The sequence below is a fragment of the Vombatus ursinus genome, unplaced genomic scaffold (genome assembly GCF_900497805.2).
Source record: "Vombatus ursinus unplaced genomic scaffold, bare-nosed wombat genome assembly UNPS02008996.1, whole genome shotgun sequence".
In the NCBI taxonomy this organism is placed as follows: Eukaryota; Metazoa; Chordata; class Mammalia; order Diprotodontia; family Vombatidae; genus Vombatus; species Vombatus ursinus.
This window is the reverse complement of record NW_020948774.1, coordinates 381,319-401,612: the sequence shown is the minus strand read 5'-3', so window position 1 is coordinate 401,612 and position 20,294 is coordinate 381,319. Positions and strand designations below refer to the sequence as shown.

General features: G+C 46.4%; 1 protein-coding gene across 1 annotated transcript; it reads right to left on the bottom strand.

Moving 5' to 3' along the window:
* Positions 1-6,651: 6,651 nt before the first annotated feature.
* On the bottom strand, positions 6,652-19,450 carry PCYT2 (phosphate cytidylyltransferase 2, ethanolamine). Its single transcript, XM_027850231.1, has 13 exons — positions 19,240-19,450; positions 15,629-15,717; positions 14,939-15,100; positions 14,594-14,660; positions 12,487-12,571; positions 12,069-12,113; positions 10,631-10,769; positions 10,163-10,245; positions 9,877-9,954; positions 8,823-8,888; positions 8,446-8,511; positions 7,992-8,080; positions 6,652-7,783 (listed from the first exon to the last, which is right to left on the bottom strand). The coding sequence occupies exons 1-13, from the start codon at positions 19,326-19,328 to the stop codon at positions 7,657-7,659; spliced, it is 1,185 nt and encodes a 394-aa protein (XP_027706032.1). The 5' UTR covers positions 19,329-19,450; the 3' UTR covers positions 6,652-7,656.
* Between the last annotated feature and the right edge of the window lie 844 nt (positions 19,451-20,294).

The following is a 20,294-nucleotide window of genomic DNA, read 5'->3' as shown; positions in this document are numbered from 1 at the left end:
AGGAAATGGCAAATCACTCCAGTATCTTTGCCAAGAAAACCCCACATGGGGTCATGGAGAGTTGGACATGACTGAACAACATGGAAGAGGTGGGAAGACCGAGTCCTACTGAATCATTAGTCTTGGGAGAATTCTGAGCCTAATATCGATAATTGCATGCAGGCAACAGTCATAAAACAATAATCACTTAACCAAATAAATACTCAGCACTATGTGAGCAGGCTTAGTGTTAGAGACTGCAGAGGATGCACAGAGAAATAAGACATAGTCCTTGCCTTTGAAGAATTTATGGTTTATCAATGCTGTTGTTGTTTAGAACTATGATTGCATTGGTGTAGGGCAAAGGTATCAAACTCCTGAATGCAGTCCCAGCTGAATTAAAACGTAAAATGAGTTCAAATCTGGCCTCAGACACTTATTAGCTGTGTAATGCTGGGCAAGTCATTTAACCCGTTTGCCTCAGTTTCCTCATCTGTCAAATGAACCGGAGAAGGAAATGGCAAACCACTCCAGTATATTTGCCAAGAAAATCCCAAAAATGGGGTCACAAAGAGTCAGACACAACTGAAAATGATTAAACAACAACATTATTAATTTATGATTTTCTAAGTCAATATGTGGCCCGTAGGCATCTGTTTCTATCTAACTTTAACACCAGGGGAGAAGGGAAATCCCAGTGAGGAAACTCATTCTACCAATGCAGATCAAAATCTCCCTGCTACCCCAGAATCTACGCCCCCTGGTGGCTTTCTCTTTCACAGCAGGAACCTCCAACCTGGGCCTCACCCTCCCTGTATCGATTAGTGAGGACCTCACCTGGTCTACTTCTTCTGGCAGGCCCTGTCCACTTCATCGCCATTTGCTTCTCTTTGGGGTTATATCCTAGAGCAGCACATCTCCACTCCCATCCCCTCACCTCCAGTTCTGGAACCGTGATCAAATCAACTCCGCTATTGTTTTTGCTCAACCTTCTGGCTGTCACCTTGAGATCTACAATGTCCAGGGAGTGAGTGACAAGAAGCACAGACCAGAGCTAGATAACATCTCACCTACAATGTCAGATAAAGAGATGGAGGGGAAGAATAGGAAGGAGAGGCAGGACTGTCACTTGATCTTCCATAAGCAGAAAAAGCAGAGAAGAAACAGTTGGGAGACCAAGAAGGGGCAGTAAAGGACTTAAGTCAAGTCAGTAAGCACTTTTTAAGTACCTGGCCTGTTCTTGGAAGGGTTCTGTGAATCTGCTTCCCTACAGCCCCACTCACTATCCTCTGTGGCCCTCATGGTCAGCTAGGTGGTGCAGTGAATAGATCTCTAGGCCTGAAATCAGGAAGGTTCATCTTCTTCAAATTCAGCCTCGGACACTTATTAGCTGTGTGACCTGGGGCAAGTCACTTAACTCTGTTTGCCTTAGTTTCCTCATCTATAAAATGAGCTGGAGAAGGAAATGGCAAACCTCTCCAGTATCTTTGCCAAGAAAACCCCACTGGGGTCATGAAGAGCTAAACATTACTGAAAAACGACTGAACCCACACACACAGCCCTCATACCAGAGAACTTCAAGATCCATATTAATACTCTCTCAAATCTTGTAATCTCCCTGTTACTTGATTTACTCATTGCCCACGACCTCCACCTCCACATCAATAGAACACACACAGCCATGATCATGCCCTTGATCTTGACATCATCCACAAATGTTCTTTTATACTCATGAACTCTGAAATTCCTTTATCCTATCACAATCCACTGTCATTCCACCTCTTCCTCTGACTTGCAACCCCAAACAAACCTTCTTCTTCTCCATTACCATATCTTAAACTCAACACATCCAGAACTTGAACTCATCTTTCCCTCAAACCCTCCTCTCTTCCTAACTTTCCCTATTACTGCTGGAGGTACCACTATCCCCCCAGTCACCCAGGCTCATAACCTGGGTGTCATCCTGAACTCCTTACTCTCCCTTACTGCCCCCCCCCTTCACACACACACACACACATCCAGTCTGTTCTATGGCTTCTGCTTTTATAACATCTCCAGTACATGCTCTTTTTCTCCTCTGATACCCTTATAACCCTGGTGCAGGCCCTATCACCTCACACTTAGACGATTATAACAATCTTCCAGGTCAGTCTCCCTGGTTGGTCAGGTCTCTCTCCATTGCACTCTCTGCTTAGCTTGCAAAGTGATATTCCCAAAGTGCAGGACCAACCTTGTCACACTGACTTGACCTTCCCTACCTATTTAATGCACTCCTGTGGCTCCCTATCACCTCCAAAATTAAATAGAAAAAAATCATGTTTGGCATTCAAAGGTTTGCAGAAGCTGGACCTGTCCTACCTTTCTAGTCTTTTTGGGGGGGGGGGGGGCTAGGCAGTGAGGTTAAGTGACTTGCCCAGGGTCACACAACTAGCAAGTGTTATCTTTCTAGTGTTCTTACAGAAGAAGCTGGGCAGAGGGTCATGGCCTACCTGTGTTCCTGGGGCAAGTTTAGAATACCAGAATGTAAAATTTAAGCTTTCTGAGGGCAGAGATTGTCTTGTTTTTATTTTATACATTCCAGGCACCTTGCATAATTTTTGTTGTTGTTCAGTTATTTCAGTTGTCTGACTTTGTGACCCCATTTGGGGTTTTCTTGGCAAAGATAAAGTGGTTTGCCATTTTCTTCTCCAGGTCATTTTACAGATGAGGAAACTGAGGCAAGATGAAATGACTTGCCCAGGGTCACATAGCTAGTAAGGGTCCGAGGCTGGATTTGAACGCAGGAAGAGGAATCTTCCTGACTCCAGGCCCAGTGCTCTGTCCACTATACCACCCCCTCTAACCACCAGAAATTCCATAGTCTAGTGACACTGGTCTCCTTACACTTCTTCAAATAAGAGTCCATCTCCCAAATCCGTGCATTTTCATTGGCCTGGAATTTTCTCCCTCCTCTTCTCCATCTCTTCACCTCCCTGGGATTCCTTCAAGTCCCAACTGCAGTGGACAGAACGATGGACTTGGAGTCAGGAAGACTTGAGTTCAAATAATGCCTTATGACATCTACTTCTTGTATGATGTAGATTTTCCCATAAACCAGGATTGGCTCAGATGCCATCTTCTACATGAGGCCTTTTCTAACATCTGGAAATGATCTCACCCTCCTTAAATACCTCCACAGTACTTTGTTAAGACTTCCTGATACCTATTATATTCTGCCCAGTATCATCGTATGGGCATAAATCGTTCATGAGAGGCAACAAGGCCTTGTAGTCGGAAAGACCTAGATTCAAGTCTGGCCTCTGACACATTTGGGCTGTTTGAACCTGGGCAAGTCATTTATTCCCCCAGCAGCTCTTTAAGATTATACATTAGAGGAATTGATAATAATAACCAATATTCACATAGTACTTCAAGGTTTGCAAAGTGCTTTATACATATTATCTCATCTGCACTAATGGAGTTTCCTCACTTGGAATACTTTGTACTATTATTGATAGGTCTAGACCAAAGTGAATGAGTGCATAAATAGTTCCTATCTTATCTCCTGTAACAGCCTGCAGATTCTTTAAGGAAAGGACTGTCTCACTCATCCTTATAATCTCTCCTAGTGCCCACTAGTGTCTTACCTACAAGTTGATGCTCACTGTTTGTTGAATGAATGAAAGTAAAGCTGGTACCGTTTAGGTGGTGGGAGTCCAGCATCCACTTTCAACCAGCAATTTTTCATTCCCAGCTCTAGACGATCTGTTTTGCCACAACAAAAGTAGGTTTTGTCACAGTTTTTAAGTGACTGGTATTCTTGGTTGAAAAGGCAGATGTTAACCAGGATGAAAGTGCTAAGGAATCTGGTCTCATCTTTATCCTAACCAATTCATTTATTTCTGGTGACTGGAATAGTTTTGCTTCCCTTGAATCCACTGAACCGGATCTTGGAATTAAGATCCCCTCTCCAGGTAAACTGGGGGGCTTCATGCACTCTTTCAGTTCCTCCAATAAGCCTAGATAATGTTGCGTTTCTCCATGGCTTCTGGCCGACTGAGTCTTCAATTCAGCTTTTTCTGTCTACTCTCTCAGAAGTCTCCTCACAGTCCAAAGAGGCAAAGGAAAAGTTGGGAAACACAGCTGGTTTATAGAAATCCAGCTAGAGTCTAGGCTGTGGATATATTTTTTCTGATGCAGGGAACAGGAGGGATGGGGAGTTGGCACAAACTGGTAACCGGATCAGAGTAGAACCCTGGTCTAGAAAGTTGAAAGACCTGGATTCTGGTGTCAATTTTGGTGCATTGTATGAACTTCTTCTGTGGTACTTTGAGCTTAAGTTGTCCCATCTGGTAGAGTACAATAACGCTTGTACCCACTAATACCCCCTGACTAGATCTTGGAGCTGGGATTTCATCATATCGAGATAATTGATGGATGGAAAGCTTGGAGGTACTTTGGAAGATAGTATGATTAGTTTTTTATATGGGGGAGAGAATACTGAGAACGCTCTGCCTGTGGCAAGGGCTGTTAAGTTATTTAGCTTGTTTGATTTATGAACAGAAATTTCCATCTCTACCAATTTGCACAGCCCTGGAGTCTTCCACCCTCATCTTTGTTTTATTGCTTCTCTGCCTTAGGGCACAAGGGCACAGGATGTCCCTGGTTTACTTAATGAATTGGTCTTGGCTCTATTCCAGGGGGAGAGAGAGACCTCCAATTCTAAGCTTGTCACTTCTGGGGAGGTGCAACCCTGAGCCTCTTAACCCTTCACAGACCAGAGATACAACTTGATAAGCAAATGCCCTGTATAGGTACACTAAAGTACTTCTTCCCTGTCCTTCCTTTCATCCAGTACACCCTCTCCCCACCATGCCAATGACAGTAAATAGAAAAAGGGTTCTTAAGCTTTTTGGTGTCCTGGGCCCCTTTGGCAACAGTCTAGTGGAGTCTGTGGACCCCGTTTCAGAATGCTTTCAAATAAATATAGAAAATCACAGATCACAGTGAATAAGTGTAATTTTCCCCCTCTAAGTTCACAGACTATCCATGGACCTCCCATGTACCCCAGGTTAAGAATCCCTGGACTATTAGTATATTGATGCACCTGACTGAGGGGATTAGTTCTGGATCATGGTCATTCCACCCAGTCAACCCTGGCTCCCTTGTCCTGGACACCAGGTCTCATGGAAAGGACAGGTAAACAGCAGAGGATTAGAGCCTAGGCTCTATACTCCTAGAGTCCAACCTTCTAGGTGCTGTGTGGAGAAGGCTGACTTCTCCTTGGGCACTAGGGTCCTGGGTATGTCATTGATTAGAAGGGCAGAGTCAAACTCACAAAGAGCCACCATGCCCCTGACTGATCCCTTCTGATTCTCTAACCCAGAGGTGTCACCCAATACCTCTCCTAACTCACACTGCTAAAGTCCCTGGAGATATCTGATTTGTCTTGAGATCTCTGCTCCTAGAGCAACAGACTTCATAGCATAAACTTGGTCAAGGGTTAGGGTAGGCACATGATTGCTTGAACAATGCCAAACCCTCGTCCAGAAACTGGTTAGCCTTGGAAGCTAGGATCAGTAACCTAGTTGGACTTGCAAACAGGTGAGAATGGCCAGTTTCTTTGGCAACAGCCACTAGAGTTTCTCTGCCAGAGAATTTACATTTGGTTCCCACCTCCTTGTCCCACAGTGTCTCACACACCATGACAGTTTACTGCACAAGACCATAGATATGCATGAATATTCCACACCCTTGATTCTCACTGTTAAGAAGCTAGCTGGCCTACAGGGTAAGAAGCGTTTACCTTAGGGCCTCCTCCTCTGTGGGAAAACAGAACACCCCAGAGATCTAATACAGTCTAAACCCTCAGGATTTGAATCAGCAGGATGAAAAAGGAACAGCAAAATGTAACATGGACGTAAGGGCCAGTGCTCAGTTTTAGACAGAAGGAAGAAAATAGCTGTCCATCAGGGCAGCAAATAGGTTTTAAGTGATGCTACTGCTGGGATTACAATATTGAAAGAAGTATGGGGATGCCCGAGGCTTCAGAAGGAGGCACAGAAAATCAAGGGCTGGCCATGGTAGGCAAAAGAGAATAGTCTAGTGCTAAAATACTTGGAATGTCCAATAGGCAGGACTAGTTCCTTGCCAAGAAAACCAAAATCCAATCTGCTCTCAGGTCCCTAAGTCCCAGAGCTTTCTTTCAGGAAGGGGCTAGAGCTGGGAATAGTTAAAACACAAGAAGGGATATACTGGGAAGATGAACAGAAGCCTAAACCCCAACCCCAGGGCTCTGCATTGTTCATCTGTGGGGAATAAGGTTTTAATCTTTCATTTAGCAGACGGCCAGAAAGATGAGAGGAGCTGGTTTTCTCATTCTCCTGGTTCCCTGAAGGGGTGGTGGGAAGTTCAATGCCTTGAGCTGAATCAAGTTTGGTGTCTGGAGAACCCACTGTCACTTGCTCTCCCTGCTCCTGTTTATTAATCAGATGCTGCTGGGGAAGTGACACAGAGGCCTGGGGGAGACTGGTATTTCTGCATGGCTAACTAGGTAGCTGTCATCAAGGGTACACACATGGCAACCCAGGATAGAGAAAGAGCACTAAGCCAGCAGATACAAGAGAAAGGCAAATCTGTCACCTTCAGCACCACATTCTTTCCTTGTTTCTACTCAAGAAGGACTGCTGGGTGGATCATGTACCCCCACCATATTTTATTAAGTTCTACTGACAAAGAAATTTACAACAGTCAGTTCCATACAAAAATCAGCATACAAAGTCTGTACAGGGAGCAGCAGGATTAGGGGAGGACTATGGACCCCCAGGTAGCAAAGCTGAAGGTGAAAAAGAAAGGTCCTGGAGCTCAGGCGGCACGCTGGAAGCTTTGGAATAGGACTCAGACCATAAGGAGAATGAGGGGATGAGGTGGGGAGGAAGGTTTGGGAGGTGTGATTTCCCCTCCGAAGGAAGTAAGGGAGGTCACCAGTTAGATCATTCCCCTTCTTGTGTTGCTGACCTTCTTTCTCCTCACCAGCCAGCAAGCAAGGTTAGATGGGGGCTAGGCAGAGGCAGCCCAGCCTCTCAGGGGACAAGGGAAGATGGTGCTTCATAAGCCCATCAGGATTGTGCTTAAGGTCATGAGGGCCAAAGGGCAGCTGTGACTCATCTCCTTTTCCCATCCCATATGTTTCATCTAGCTTCACTAGAGGTGGGCAGTGCCAAGGAAAGGGAAGCTGGGATTAAAAGTGGCCAGAGCCTGCCCATGGCTCGGTCACAAACCTAATGCCCCTTGCAGATGCAGACAGAGATTCCCCATGCTCATAGTGCTATCTGGGTCTTCCTGTTTTCCTACAGAGTCAGATCAGTAGAGCCTAGGCAGAAAAGCGTTACTAGGGAATACAAACTCTCCAAAAACACCAGGGGAGACCCAAGTGTTCATTTCTGCCAGCACCAGGCAGCTCCACGCTAGTTGAGTGAGGTTCCAACAGTTATTCCAAGACAGGGTAAGTTAAAAAGGGGCCTCAGCTTCATTAAAATGGTAGGTATGACAAGTTCTAAAATCAGAAGGGCACTGAGAAAGTGAGGAGAGCAAAAGGGAGGGCAGGTCCTCGGGCAGTCCCCTAGCTCAGGATGAAGGCAGGGTGGGGCTGGGGAAGGAGGGGATAGGCGTGCTGCTCGAGCTGGTACAGGTTTGTAATTAGGCCTCACAGGGACCCTCCACCTGCACTGCTGCCCCTTCAGGCATTGCCTCCCGTTTTTTTATGGCCTCCAGGACAGCTAGCTCTCGAGCTTCTTTCTTTTGATTTCTTGCTTCATACTCTAATCTGTTAGGAAAAAAACAAACAAACAAAAAAAAACCAAAACAGCAGGCCTGAGGTCACAAAGTCCAGCCCTACAACCTGGATTCCCTGGGACAGATGGCCTTACAAAGTTATCCTTTTGCTAAACTTTCATTCCACTCCTGAGGCCTAAAGCAACTAAGTAGAGAGATTCCTGTGAACCACCTTCTGGAGCCTTGTAATGGAAGCTCACCTGTTTTTAATAATTCTCTGTACAATGAGGTCTGTGGTGAGGTCATTGCCACTATCGATTTGACGAAAAATACCTCGTCTCTTGGGTTCCTGTGGGTAGAGACAGATGCTACCATGGGGTCACAGACTGCTGAAGGCTGAATTCTTCCCCTCCCTTCTTGCAGTAAGGATAGGTTCAAAAGGCATAAAGAGGTGGGAGGTGAAGGGTAGGAAGGAGGAAGTAATGGAAATCCATTATTCCCCTTGAGGAAGGAGATAAAAAGTTTGTCACTTCCCCAATAAGGGACAGAAATGTGTGCCCATGAAGCCCCACCTATTCATGTACAAGAGAAGTGATTCACAAGAGTGGTCAAAGGACAAGGAAATGAACACAGGAGGAAACATATCTGGAAGTTGGAGGTTGGTGTGGGGAAAAGACAAAGGTGGAGAACTAGCAAGCACTCTGGAGCACTCACCTTATATGGATCTGAACCATCCTTATCAGGCATCACTTCGGTCTTCCCATGACACACTAGGTCTACCTGAGAAGAGGAGCTGTGGTGGTCAAGAGTACTACTCCTGGCCAGAAACTCTAGGGTCCTTAGGGCAGAGGCTGGTCTTTGACAGAAAGGTGTCCATACCATCCCACTGGGCCTTGGTCAGCCAGTTTGTTATTCTGCCCCTGCTCTATTGAGGGTGGGCTGCCACTCTTGGGCAGACAGAGATGCGGATGTCACGATGGATACTCTGAGGGAACTCAGTAACCCTCGGACACCTCCTTCAACTCACATGAAGGCTTTGGCACCCTCCACTCTGTAGTAACCAGTGCTAATGAGTCACCAAGATGACTCACCTTGAAATGATCTAGAAGGTTAGCTGTGACAGCATATGGAGCTCCAATCACCACTTCAGCCACATACTGGGGAGACAAGAGAGAACGATGACCTAACTTTCCCCTACCTACTCCAACCCCAAGCTAAGTGACCAGGGTGGGAACCCAGAAATTTGGTTCTGAAGACCAGAAAGTCCCACATTAACCACTTTACAAAGCAGGAAAGAAGCTCGGATATTCAGACTGTCCAGAGATAGCTCCTCTCTGCTATTAAAGCTTGGAGTCCTAGGGGTCACTGAATACCTCTCCTTCTCCCCTGTCACACTGATGGGACTCAGAGAAATTAAATGACTTTCCCAAGATTTCAAAACTAGTGAGTGGCAAGGCTGGGACCTGAACCCAGGTCTTCTGAATCCAAGTCCAAAGTTCCCAGATAGTTTACAAAGAGCTGCTGATAAACCTGATAAGGATTGTAGTTGAGGCAGCCATTCTAAGCTTCCTCTCAAACCCTCCAGAGAAGAACAGAGCTTTGTTTAGGGGCTAGGACAGAGGAAAAGAGATGGTTCATAGGAGGCACTACTGGAGAATGATGCTGAGACATTCTGGACCCAAGACTTTCTGAAGGCAGAGGATGTCTTCTTCCTCTGAATTCTTCTCATCACAGCCCCTAAAATAGTCTCTGTAAAACCTAGGGATGCCAATGATTGAGGACCAGCATGAGGAACTGAGGTAGAAGAGGTGGGGTGGAATTCTAGATGTTGGAATTAAAAGTTGGAAGGCACTACAGAAATAGTCTTACATAGCTAACATAATAGTTATCATCAGCATTTGACAGATGAGAAAACAGAGGCTGGTGAAGTGAAAAGAGGCTTTCTTGGCTAGTGAGCAAGTGCCCAAACCGACCCTGTAGTGCAGTGATTTGTGCTAGGTAGCAGGAGTGACTCTCAGAGTTGAAGCATTTCTTCCCCACCAAGGTGCCAACACCTTTCAGTGGGCCTGAGTTTGGAGGTGACTCAAAGGAGAGGCCCCTCACTCTGACTACAGCCCCCAGAAGCCCAACTGAGTCCCAGCTCACCCTGCAGGCCAGCACACTTAGCGTTCTCTCATGCACATTCATGATGGGGTAGTTCTTTCCCTTGTAGTGATTCACTTCCTAGAATCAGACAGAGATGCAGTCAGTTAGAGCCACACTTCCCTCAGAGGGTGGAGTTTAAGTCAACTGACTTCTCATAGCTGCTTCCTGGCGGAAGGCCTGCCCCCTCCCAACTCTTGGGGCTTAGCTGCACTGAGATGCAGCTAGAGGAGGTAAGGAGACAGAGGTTCTTGCTACTTTTCTTATCATATCACTTAGTTGTTCATACCTGGTCAAAATGTAAGCCTGCAATGATGTAGGGTCGTTCTGCAAGCTGGTAAACCTTCTCCAAGAAAGACACGTGCCCAATATCTGTGTCCAGGTTAAGAGAACAACAGGGAGAGAATAAGGTGCCTGTCTCCACAGGGTGGGGCCTCTAGCACCCTTTGTGCTTGACTGGGGAAGAAAAGAGTGATACGGAACCCCATGACTTGCAGGAAAGGGGATCCTTTGCTCCCTTTTCCATGGTCCAGTCTAATCAAGCATTCCTTCTAGCCCACCTGGATACACTTGCCCCCCAGTTTTCCCACAGCCTGAAAGAACCCTGGCAAGAGTGACAACCTAGTCCCTTGGGCCCTAATGTTTTCTGCAACCTTGTCAAGGATGACTGTGAATAGTGAAACTGTTTCTAGGACAGACATTCCCCACTCTTCCCTGGGGAGGCAAAGAGCAGGAGTGGCGCCAGAAGGAAAGATACGGAACAGGTCAAAGGCCCCAGCCACATAGATGATGGTATCTCCTGGCTCTGGCTCCTTCCCAGAAGCAAACTGGATAATCTTTTGGGATGTCTGCAAAAACTGTGACACTCCAGTCCAGGGGCTGTGGCTCCTTGGGCACTAGGGACCAAGCAGGGGAGACTGGTTAGAAATTTCCAATATTATACACCCAGTTAGCTCACCCTTCTACCCACCACCAGGATCCCCAGGGGCTGTAGATGTCGCCTGTCCCTTCTTCCCAGTCCTTTTGAGCTGCTGCCTTCCTATGGTCTCCCTCTTCTGCCTCCCTCATCTGTGAGCCAGTCCTTGCTTCCTTTGGCACGGGTGATCTACAAGGAACATTCTGTGATCTGGGCAAGGGTGAAGAAGAAGCTGCCAGATTTACAGCTCTCTTTCTAGCCTGAAGATGCTGGTGGGTACCGATCTTGAGGGCTGTTCATTCAGCACCCGAAGGAAGGGAAAAGAGGGAGTGGAATGGGTTGGGGCAGGGGGAAGTCTGAGAGAAACCAATGAACAATGAAAACTCTTTCTTTGCACCAGCTTCTAGGCAGACTAGCTGGAGTGTTTGGGGAGAAGAGGGAACAGGGGAACAGTGACACCTGTTGGAAGGGGACTATGTGCAAGGAATGAAACCTAGCTTTAGCTCTGGAAAGCTTTAATTCGGTAAGAAAGGACGAGCAGATGACAAAAGTCAGAAGTGTTCTCAACATGACCACTGGGTAAAACACCAGCATCCTGGCCTCCAACAAAGGGCCCCAGATGGACAGAGAAGAAGCAGACAGCAAATCCCGACACATTCAATAGGACCCTGAGGCAACTGTCTTGTCACCTGGGAGAAGCCTTCTGGGCAAATACCTGCCCCAGCAAGTACTAGGTGAAGGGGCTACAAAGGGAGAGAGGGGCCAAACCACTGTTAGAAACTTCAAATAGTGAGGGTCTCAAATGGTAGTGTCTACTAACACCCAGGAACTGGCAGGACAGTCAGGCCCAAGTAGGGAGCATATGCTGGATAAAGGTACCTAGCTCCCGTCTGGCCCCTCAGCACTTGCTGTGAGCACTAAATTGAGTCTGAAAACTCACTGGGGGAAATTCTGGAAATTGTGCCTGATACCATCATGCTCACATGAGGATAGCTATTTCCTTTAGAATGCAAGGAAGCCCAAAACAAGGTGGCAAAGTGAAGTCAGATTAGGATAAATCGTGGTTTGGGGGAGAAGTCTGCTGAGGAGCAGAAAACAAAAGGACAGAGGTAACAGGGGCCAGGGACTGGGCCTTTCCCTAACCTCACTCTAGTAAAGGAAGAAATACCAACCCCCTCGCTTCAGTGCTATCATCAAGCTTTGTATGCGTGTGAGTTCCTAGGCTTTTGTCACGCTGTGCGCTGAGGGGCTGGATACAGAGCCCTTTCCAAACACTCACCTTGCCAAAGCTGTCAGTGTACTCCTGGTATTCTGAAGGCAATTCCTGCACAGAAAAGTGGAGTCAGGCCCCAGGGCCAGCCAGGCACGAGAATTCCAGCCAGCATTCCTTTCCATGGCCACTGAGGGGGCTTTCCTCACTGATTTGGAGATGTCCCTGTTGAGAAGCAGGAAGCCTGCCGCTCCCTACGTGCTGACCAGTCTCAGGAAAGGAGAGTGAGAGATTTATTTCTCATGGCCTACAAACATCCCAACAGTAATAAATGGAAAGAAATATTCCCTCCCTTCCCAACCAGGGTCCTGGCTTTCAGGCAGCAGCTATATCCTAAACCCCAGGACCCAGTGGCAAGGAAGAGAAAAGAAGAGTTACTCATCAAACTCCCAGAAGACCACTGCCCTCTAGGCCACTGTGAACTTACCCGGCTGCTGTGATGAGCCTTGGTCATGAGCAGCATCCGGCCAACTAAGTCAGTGGTAGAGACTCCCTGGGTGCGCTTACATTCTCTGTGGGAGACAGGCAGGAGTAGGGTCAGTGCAGAAATGGCTCAGTTCTTCTAGTGAGCAGTACCACTACTGAAAGCCTCCATCACTCAAGGTGGGGTTACTGTGGGAAGGCCTATGTATCCAACCTCTTCTAGTTAGGGGGGAAAACAAAGAACACTGTTCTGCAGCAGTTTTTTCTGATTCCCATTGAAAGATGGGAGCAGTGAGGTACCATTTACTCTGAATAACAAAGGACATCTAGCTCCACATTCTATAAGAAGAATTGTCCAAACTGAAGCTTTCCAAGGGCATGACAACCCCAGGGGCAGAGTGGCCTCGTCTAAAGGTATCAATGGCGAGGCCTTCAATTTTTCCCCTCCACTCAATACCATTTAAGGCAAGAACATCTAGCTTCCATTGTTGGCTGAAAAGTCAACAATTTCAACATCCTGCCTGAGAGGTAGAACTGATAAACAGTTAGTTAAGATCCTGATTTTAATCCTATCTTGTTGAGTGACCACTAGACGTCTGCTTCCTGCTCTGTATCTCAACTGCACACCAGTTCCTAAGAAAGTGAATAAGACTTAGGAGACAGAGAAGTAGCATGTCATAGTGCAATGGCTCCTGGTCTCTGGAAATTGCTGTGTATTCATATGGGGCAACAGGTATTTAGGTTTTGATCTACATGTCACTATTTTTCAAATGCATGTAGATTCTGATGCAATTAATAAAAATTATTTGAAAGCACTACTGAAATCACTAACTTTTTATCATTGTGTGTTTTCTTGGTCAATAATAACAACAATAACAACTTAAATTTATACGGCGTTTTAAAGTTTTCAAAGAGATTCACTTACATTATCTCATTTGAGTTTCATAACAACTCAGTGAGGAACTATCCCCATTTTATAGATGAAGAACTATTACTAATACTAACAGTACAGTACTAATAGTATAGTATTACTATGCTACTCATGTAGAGTCCACTAAAATTTTGGCACTAAAAAAAAGTCCCTCCCAAGCTCATGCACGGAAAAGAGTTGAGAAAATACCCTTTTCTCCCCTCTTTGCTGGTGGGAGGTTTATGGGTGTGGAGCACTGCATAAGCTGCCAGACACAGTTGATGTGTTGTTGATTAGTTTCAAAGTTTTTTCTTACTTTTTTAACCTTTGTTACAAGGGATGGCGCAACGGGCAGAGAGAAAAGGGGCCAGGGACATACCTGGAAATGAGGGTTACATAAGAACAAAAGCATCGATTAAAAATAAGATTGTTAAGAACAGATGCTCATTCTCAAAAAGGCAGAGGATCATCAGTAGAGTGGATCAGACGGCATGGGCTCCAGTCTCAGTTTTGTATCTTTGGGCAAGTCACCTGATCTCTGTGAGCACTGATTTCCCTGTCTGTAAAATGAGGGACTTGGGCTAAAGGTTCCCAGGCTGAGAAGGCAGAGTGGTGCAGTGAGACAGGCACCGGACGTGGAATCAGACGACCTGGTTTAAACCTGAGCTTTGTCACTTGCTGCCTGTGTGAACTTGGGTAACCTTTCTGGGCTTTGGTTTTTGCATGTGTAAAATGAAAAGGTCACATGATATGACCCATAAAATCCTCTTCATCTCTAACTCTGTGATCCTATGATTCCTTTTCCACTAAAAAATTCCACAAATCTATGAAATGCTAGTGTTAGTGTGATGCCTGCAGCACAACCTAGTGGTCACACCTAGAAAACCTTTCTACAGGTCATCCTACTTTGTAGCTGGGGCAAATTGTAGCCAGTAAGAGAAAAAGAACATAGAACCATGCCCTTACTAGCCTGACTTGAGAAGCCTCTCTCAGTGGCTACCAGGAATGAGAGAACACACTATGAAATCATATATAAAGTACCATATATACAGTAAAGCATTACCTATGGAAATGTCAAGGACAATTATTTCTACTCCCTTGATTCAGTTCAGCAAACAGGTATTTAAGTACTCTGTGTAAGGCATTTCTCCTTACAATCCCCCCCCCATCACCACCTTAGGTCTGGGCAGAGGGGTCTCACCTGTATCTCCCAGCCTTCTTCACTTCTTCATAGGTGTCCCGCCCATCCACAGTTAAGGTGATATCATCTAGGAAGCAACACACACACACACACACAAAAACACATTAGAGGGTCAGCCCTGCCAAGATACTTCAGGACAGCCTTGGTCAAGAGCCCCAGTCTCAGACAGAATCCAAACATTCATATCCTAAAACTCCAGGGTCAAGGAAAATGCTTTCAGAGTCCCTAAGACTTTTTAAAAAACTGTCATCTCTGCAGAATCACGTGGGGCCTGCCCCCCTCCCTCTAGTTGCCACGTTGCCATCTTAGGACTTCATAGATAAGGTGTGCAGCTAGGCCACTTACTGCCATGAACACAGAAATCACAGTTGTATTTGTCCAGGGTCTCCAGGGCAGTGACGTAAGGAGCACCAGCCACAATCTCATCCACCCACTTGATGGCCTGGACCATTTTGTATCTCTCCTCCTGAGTGAAGACAGGAGGGCCCTTGTGCTTGGCAATCTCCTCTAGGGCAAGGCAAAGAGGAAGAAAGAGTAGAGTAATGACAAACACTACTAATGTGTCTCCTGAAGAATCCACAGCAAGGACTCTCGTTTCCAGCCCTCATCCAACAACCCAATTTGCTAAGGTACTCCAATACCAAACATCTTAGTTCTCTGAGATCTTGGGTTCAATTCCTAGACAATGGCAAATCTTGAAATGGATTTGGTATGTCTTTTGGGGAAGCAGAGTAGTCATAGTAAATTCTCCCTATTAGTAGAATAACTCCTCCCCCACATTTCTTTAGCCTTTCCACCCACCTAGGCCACTAGATCCAAGCAGGGAAAGGGTCTGGGATACAACCCTAGTCATCATATTTTGCTTTCCACATCTCCACTGCCTGCCAAGGACTGCAACTTATGGGGGAAGGCACCATATCTGTTTAAAACGTCCTTATATGATCTGACTGGCTGAGAACAGCCAACACTGCAGTCCTGTGCTATGGGATGGGGAGGCAAGAGCTAGGAGAGGAGCTGGGGCACACAGCCTCTTACCATCATTGTGGACCCCTACGACAAGGTAATCTCCCATGGCCCGTGCCTGACGCAGCTGGTTTGAATGCCCATAATGTACCATGTCATAGCTGTGGAAATAAATGGAGGTATCAAGCCTTGTACCTGGTCGACAGGGAGGGACAGATTTGAGTTGGGGAAGCAGAGTTCCCCTCTTGTAGCCTCTTTGGGGTAGCCTCCTATGGATCCTGGAGCTATTACAAATGAAGATAAGTAGTGAGGGCAGATTAGGGTGAAATGATGGTTCAGGAAATAAAAACCAGGCTATTCAACAGCTTAGACATGGAAGGTTTTAGGAGTCATGACAAAGTCATGTGAAGCCAGAGAAACTCAAGTGTAAGGAAGGGCAGGATCCTTATTGCCAAACCTAATACCAATGTGGGAATTCATTACTAGGGTTTGGCCATGTGATCAAGTTAGACCTATAAGGATTTCAGGGTGCTCCCCTAAGGAGTGGTGAGTAGCACTGTGACTCCTAATCTTTTCTTAGTTATTAGATTTCCAAGAGGAACTACATAGCATGTTTATTTCTAAAATTTGAACCTAAATTAATCTTGCAGTACACCTTGAGGAGGCTTGGAATCTCTAGGGGGTGTTATTATTTTGGAGTCTGATCTTGGCATAATGGGGGTATACCATGCTCTTCCTTTCTTCATCAAGAAAGCTTATCCAAGAACTATCAGGCCTCAGCTACAGTTCACAATCAAAGACCTAGCTCCAGGGAAGGCTGAATCAAAACCCAAAGAAAGCCAATTAAAATGTCCCCATGAAAGCAAAGAAGACTGAATAGAAGAAATGGGAGTAGAGGAAAGGGGTAGAAAGGTGAGGTTAGAAGGGAAGCTGAAGTGGGGTGAGCTTGGGGAATATTGAATACTGGGGATTTTGATCAAACAAAGGCTCTTTCATAAGTAAAGTCCACAGAGTCATTCCAGAGTCCACATGATAATAGGCGCAGAATGGTAGCCTATTTGAAGACCCATTTCTCACTTTCTCTAGCCCAATATGAGTTAATGGAACCACTGGTTTGGTTAAAAAACTCTGGATTTAGCGTGTGGGAGGGCATAGTACAGGAATATGAAGTACTGATTTGGTTTTGTTCCCAGAGTCTCTAAATTTTTATTAGATATAGGATTTTTTTCAGTCCTTTATTACTGCCATCTACTACCCAGAAACTCCAAACTCTCCACTTACTAAAACACTAGAAAGGTAACCATGGAAAGCAAAAAAAAAAAAAAAATTTCCCTATAGGATTGAGTACCTATTATTTGGGTTGTTTTGATACAGCCTAGTTTGGGCCCCTGGAAGTGTTCCCAGAATATACTGGGAAGAACAGCATTAGAACATGAATCTGGTTCTGATAATTCAGCAATTGTGGGCAAAGGTCAGTACTCACTGACTACCACAGAATACTTATTGGGACAAAAGGCAGAATACCTGGGTTATAACCTAGCTGTCCCGTTGTCAATAGTATCTTGCTTTAGCATCTCTCTCTCTACAGAACACTAACTTCTCTTTACCTGAGGCATGTGGGTGTACTGAATTATAGAAATGAAAAAATGCAATGCAGGCACATCTCACTTTGAGTAAATCTAACACATACTAAGTAAACTTCATATAGTTTATTACAATTTATGAAACATTTCATATAATCTCATTTGATCCTCACTAAACCCATTTGAGGTTGGTGGTAGTACAAAGGTTATCTCCATTTTACAAATGAGGAAACTGAGACAGAGAGGTTAAGTGACTTTTCCAAAGTTACACAGCTGGCAGAGCTGAGATTACTGCCCAGGTATTGATTCTAAATCTCAGGCTCTTTCCATTACCCCAAAGCTGCCTCTGCCTATGAAAATCCCGATCTGTAAAACCTTTGAGAAGTGGATACTCCTTTACTGGAGTATGAGATTTCATATAATCTACATACTGGAGCACAAGGCCTGTACGGCATTTTAAATGGTTAAAATGACAAAAACTTGACACACATTTTCAGAAACATATGCAACTGTACAATATTAAACATACTAATGGAAACATAAAAATTTTAGCTATATTATACTGAGTCAAATGTTTTATATTAGAACAAAAGCAAATACAGCTTGGCTGAACCTTTCTGGGGGAAAAACAAAACAAAACAAAAACCTGAATGTCTGAAGGAAACTTTCTGGAGCCCTGAAAATGCTCCCCCACAATTTTAAATATTCTTAATAAATACTAGTATGCTGCTTTTTTTTTTTTTTTTTTTTTTGCAGTCATCTGATAACAGAGTGCTTAGTGTACTCACAAAAGACTACCAGATCTGGGGCTAAAAGCCAAGAATTCTCAACTTCCCACTCACTTTACCACCATCTCCCTTTGGAAGGATGGAAGTCAATCTCCTGATCTGAAATGCTTTTCTGTGTTCACCTGAATCTGAGCAAGAGTCCTACGTGTGAAGAGTGAAAATGTTATGCACCTCTTGGTAATGCTTCAGAAACAGTAAAGTATCCCATGTCTCTATGTCATTAGGGATCTGTGGAACCATATGGGTCAAATTCCTCAAAAAATCACACACAAGAAAATCAGGCATCAAAACCATGTTTCCACCCACTTTCGCAACCCAAAACACTCCTTCCTCCCCAGACGGAATCTCAAATTCAAAAGGCCTACAGCAAGAAACAATCTCCCTCCCCCCCTTTAGAATATCAAAATAACCAGTTTATCTTAGTTTATCTTATTTTTAAGTAAAGGGCTGGTCCAAAAATCCACCTTATCCTAGGACGATTAGCACTCATATAAAGGAAGAAATAGCTAATCTAGAGTTTCTCAACAGAAATTCAATCTCTTATAACAATAAACTCTCTGCAAATGCCTTTTCTTTTTTAAAATCCTTGGCTCTTGCTTAGAATCGTGCTTCCTTTTCCCTGTTCAACTCTCTGGTTCTCCAGAATAGACACTGCTGATTCCTTGCCCTTTTCTTGGCTCTACCCAACTCCAGCGGCTCAGGGCTCCTACTGCCCGGGCCCCAAAGGGTCACTTATTCAATGGCTATTGCTAAAGAGCTATGGGAGATATGGAAAAATACGTAGAGTTAGCTTGGACTTTTTTCCGCCGAGCTGAGTCCCTGAGAACTGAGCCTCGGCGCAAGTTTCCAGGAAGAGCAGCCCTGCTCGCAGGGGCCGAACACACGAACCGAACCTGCCCTGGGCAGGCGCCCCGGCTCTCAAAGTCCGGAGCCTGCCGGCTCTCCGCACCAAACGTCCGGGCTCCCCCGGGTCCGAGTCTCGGCGGAGCTAGGGGCTGCTACGGCACCTGGCGCAAAAACTCGCCCAGCAGACCCGGAGGTTAAAGCCTCGCAGCTTCGGGCAAGCCCTGGGGCACGTCTCCCGGGGGGCGGGGGGCGGCGGGCCGCCCGCACAGGGGGAGGCGAGGCGGGGCGGGCCGCGGTCCGCAGGGCCCCGGGGCGGCGGCGGGAGAAAGGACGGACGGAGGGAGGGAAAGGGGAGAGAGAGGAGCGGACGGGAGGAGGCTGGCACAGGGGCAGCCGGCCCGACCGGCGGGAGGGCAGGGAGGGTCTCGGACCGCCCCGCTCTGCCCTCTCGGTCCCACGCTCTCACCAGCCGTCGCACCAGACCCGCACGGTGCGTTTGGTCCCCGGGCCGAGGTTCTTGGAGGAGTCCGTGGTACCGTGTCCGTTTCGGATCATGTCCCAGCGGCGGCAACGGCTCCGGCCCTTTCGTGTCCGGCGTTGCGATCGTACAACAGACTGACCACCGACACAGATCGGCCACTGCCGGTGGTGCCACGGCTCCAGAGCCGCTGCCCCCGTCCCGCGCCGCGCACGCGCCCACAACAGTCACGTGGCGGCTCACCTCGCCGCGCCGGGCCAATCCTGAAGCGAGGAGCTCCTGGCCCGACAGCCCCGCCCTCGCTCACTGCAGCAGGCCACGCCCCTCCGCATGCTGTCACTCCCTTCTCTTCCACCCATGCGGCAGCCGGTTGGAGGAGGCCCATCACTCCCCAAGCCCCGCCCCTAGGCCAGACCCAACGTGTACCTGCGGCCCAGGAATTCCCCTCCCAGAACAGGAAAACCAAGAGTATCCTGGTACTAGGATCAAGGCGCTTCCCCTCTCCCCCACCCAGCCCCTCTGCAGAAACCAGTGCCTGGCAATGGGAAACCTTGCAGACTATGCCTGGTCCAGGGCACATGAGACCTTTTATTTGTATCTTCTCCACTTCTCAGAATTTTGGAGCAAGAAAGGAAGGAAAGGGTTCACCTAAGCCAACCGGGCCCGTCAAGGTTACACAACTAGTTGTCAGCATGACTGGACTAGTACCCTGAGGACCCTCTGACCAGGCTTGCACCTTCTCACATCATATCCCCTTCTCTTGTGAGCCTTACTAAAAGTGCTGTTCCCTTTTTAAGACTTTTACATTCCTAGAAGAGGTCACAAAGCTTTTTACTCCACTTAGTTATTTGGTTTTTGTTTTTTTTCATATTATGCTTAGCAAGAATCTAAGGTACAGGGGACAGCTAGGTGGTACAGTGGATAGAGCACCAGCCCTGGATTCTGGAGGACCTGAGTTCAAATCCAGCCTCAGACACATATCACTTACTAGCTGTATGAACCTGGGCAAGTCACTTAACCCCATTGCCTAGCCAAAAAAAAAA

Coding starts and splice junctions, on each gene's coding strand:
- PCYT2 (XM_027850231.1), bottom strand. CDS start 19,328: ATGATCCGAAACGGACACGGTACCACGGACTCCTCCAAGAACCTCGGC. Junction 15,101..15,628: donor CGTAGGGGTCCACAATGATG/GTAAGAGGCTGT, acceptor GCCTTGCCCTAG/AGGAGATTGCCAAGCACAAG. Junction 14,661..14,938: donor TGATTTCTGTGTTCATGGCA/GTAAGTGGCCTA, acceptor GTTGCTTCCTAG/ATGATATCACCTTAACTGTG.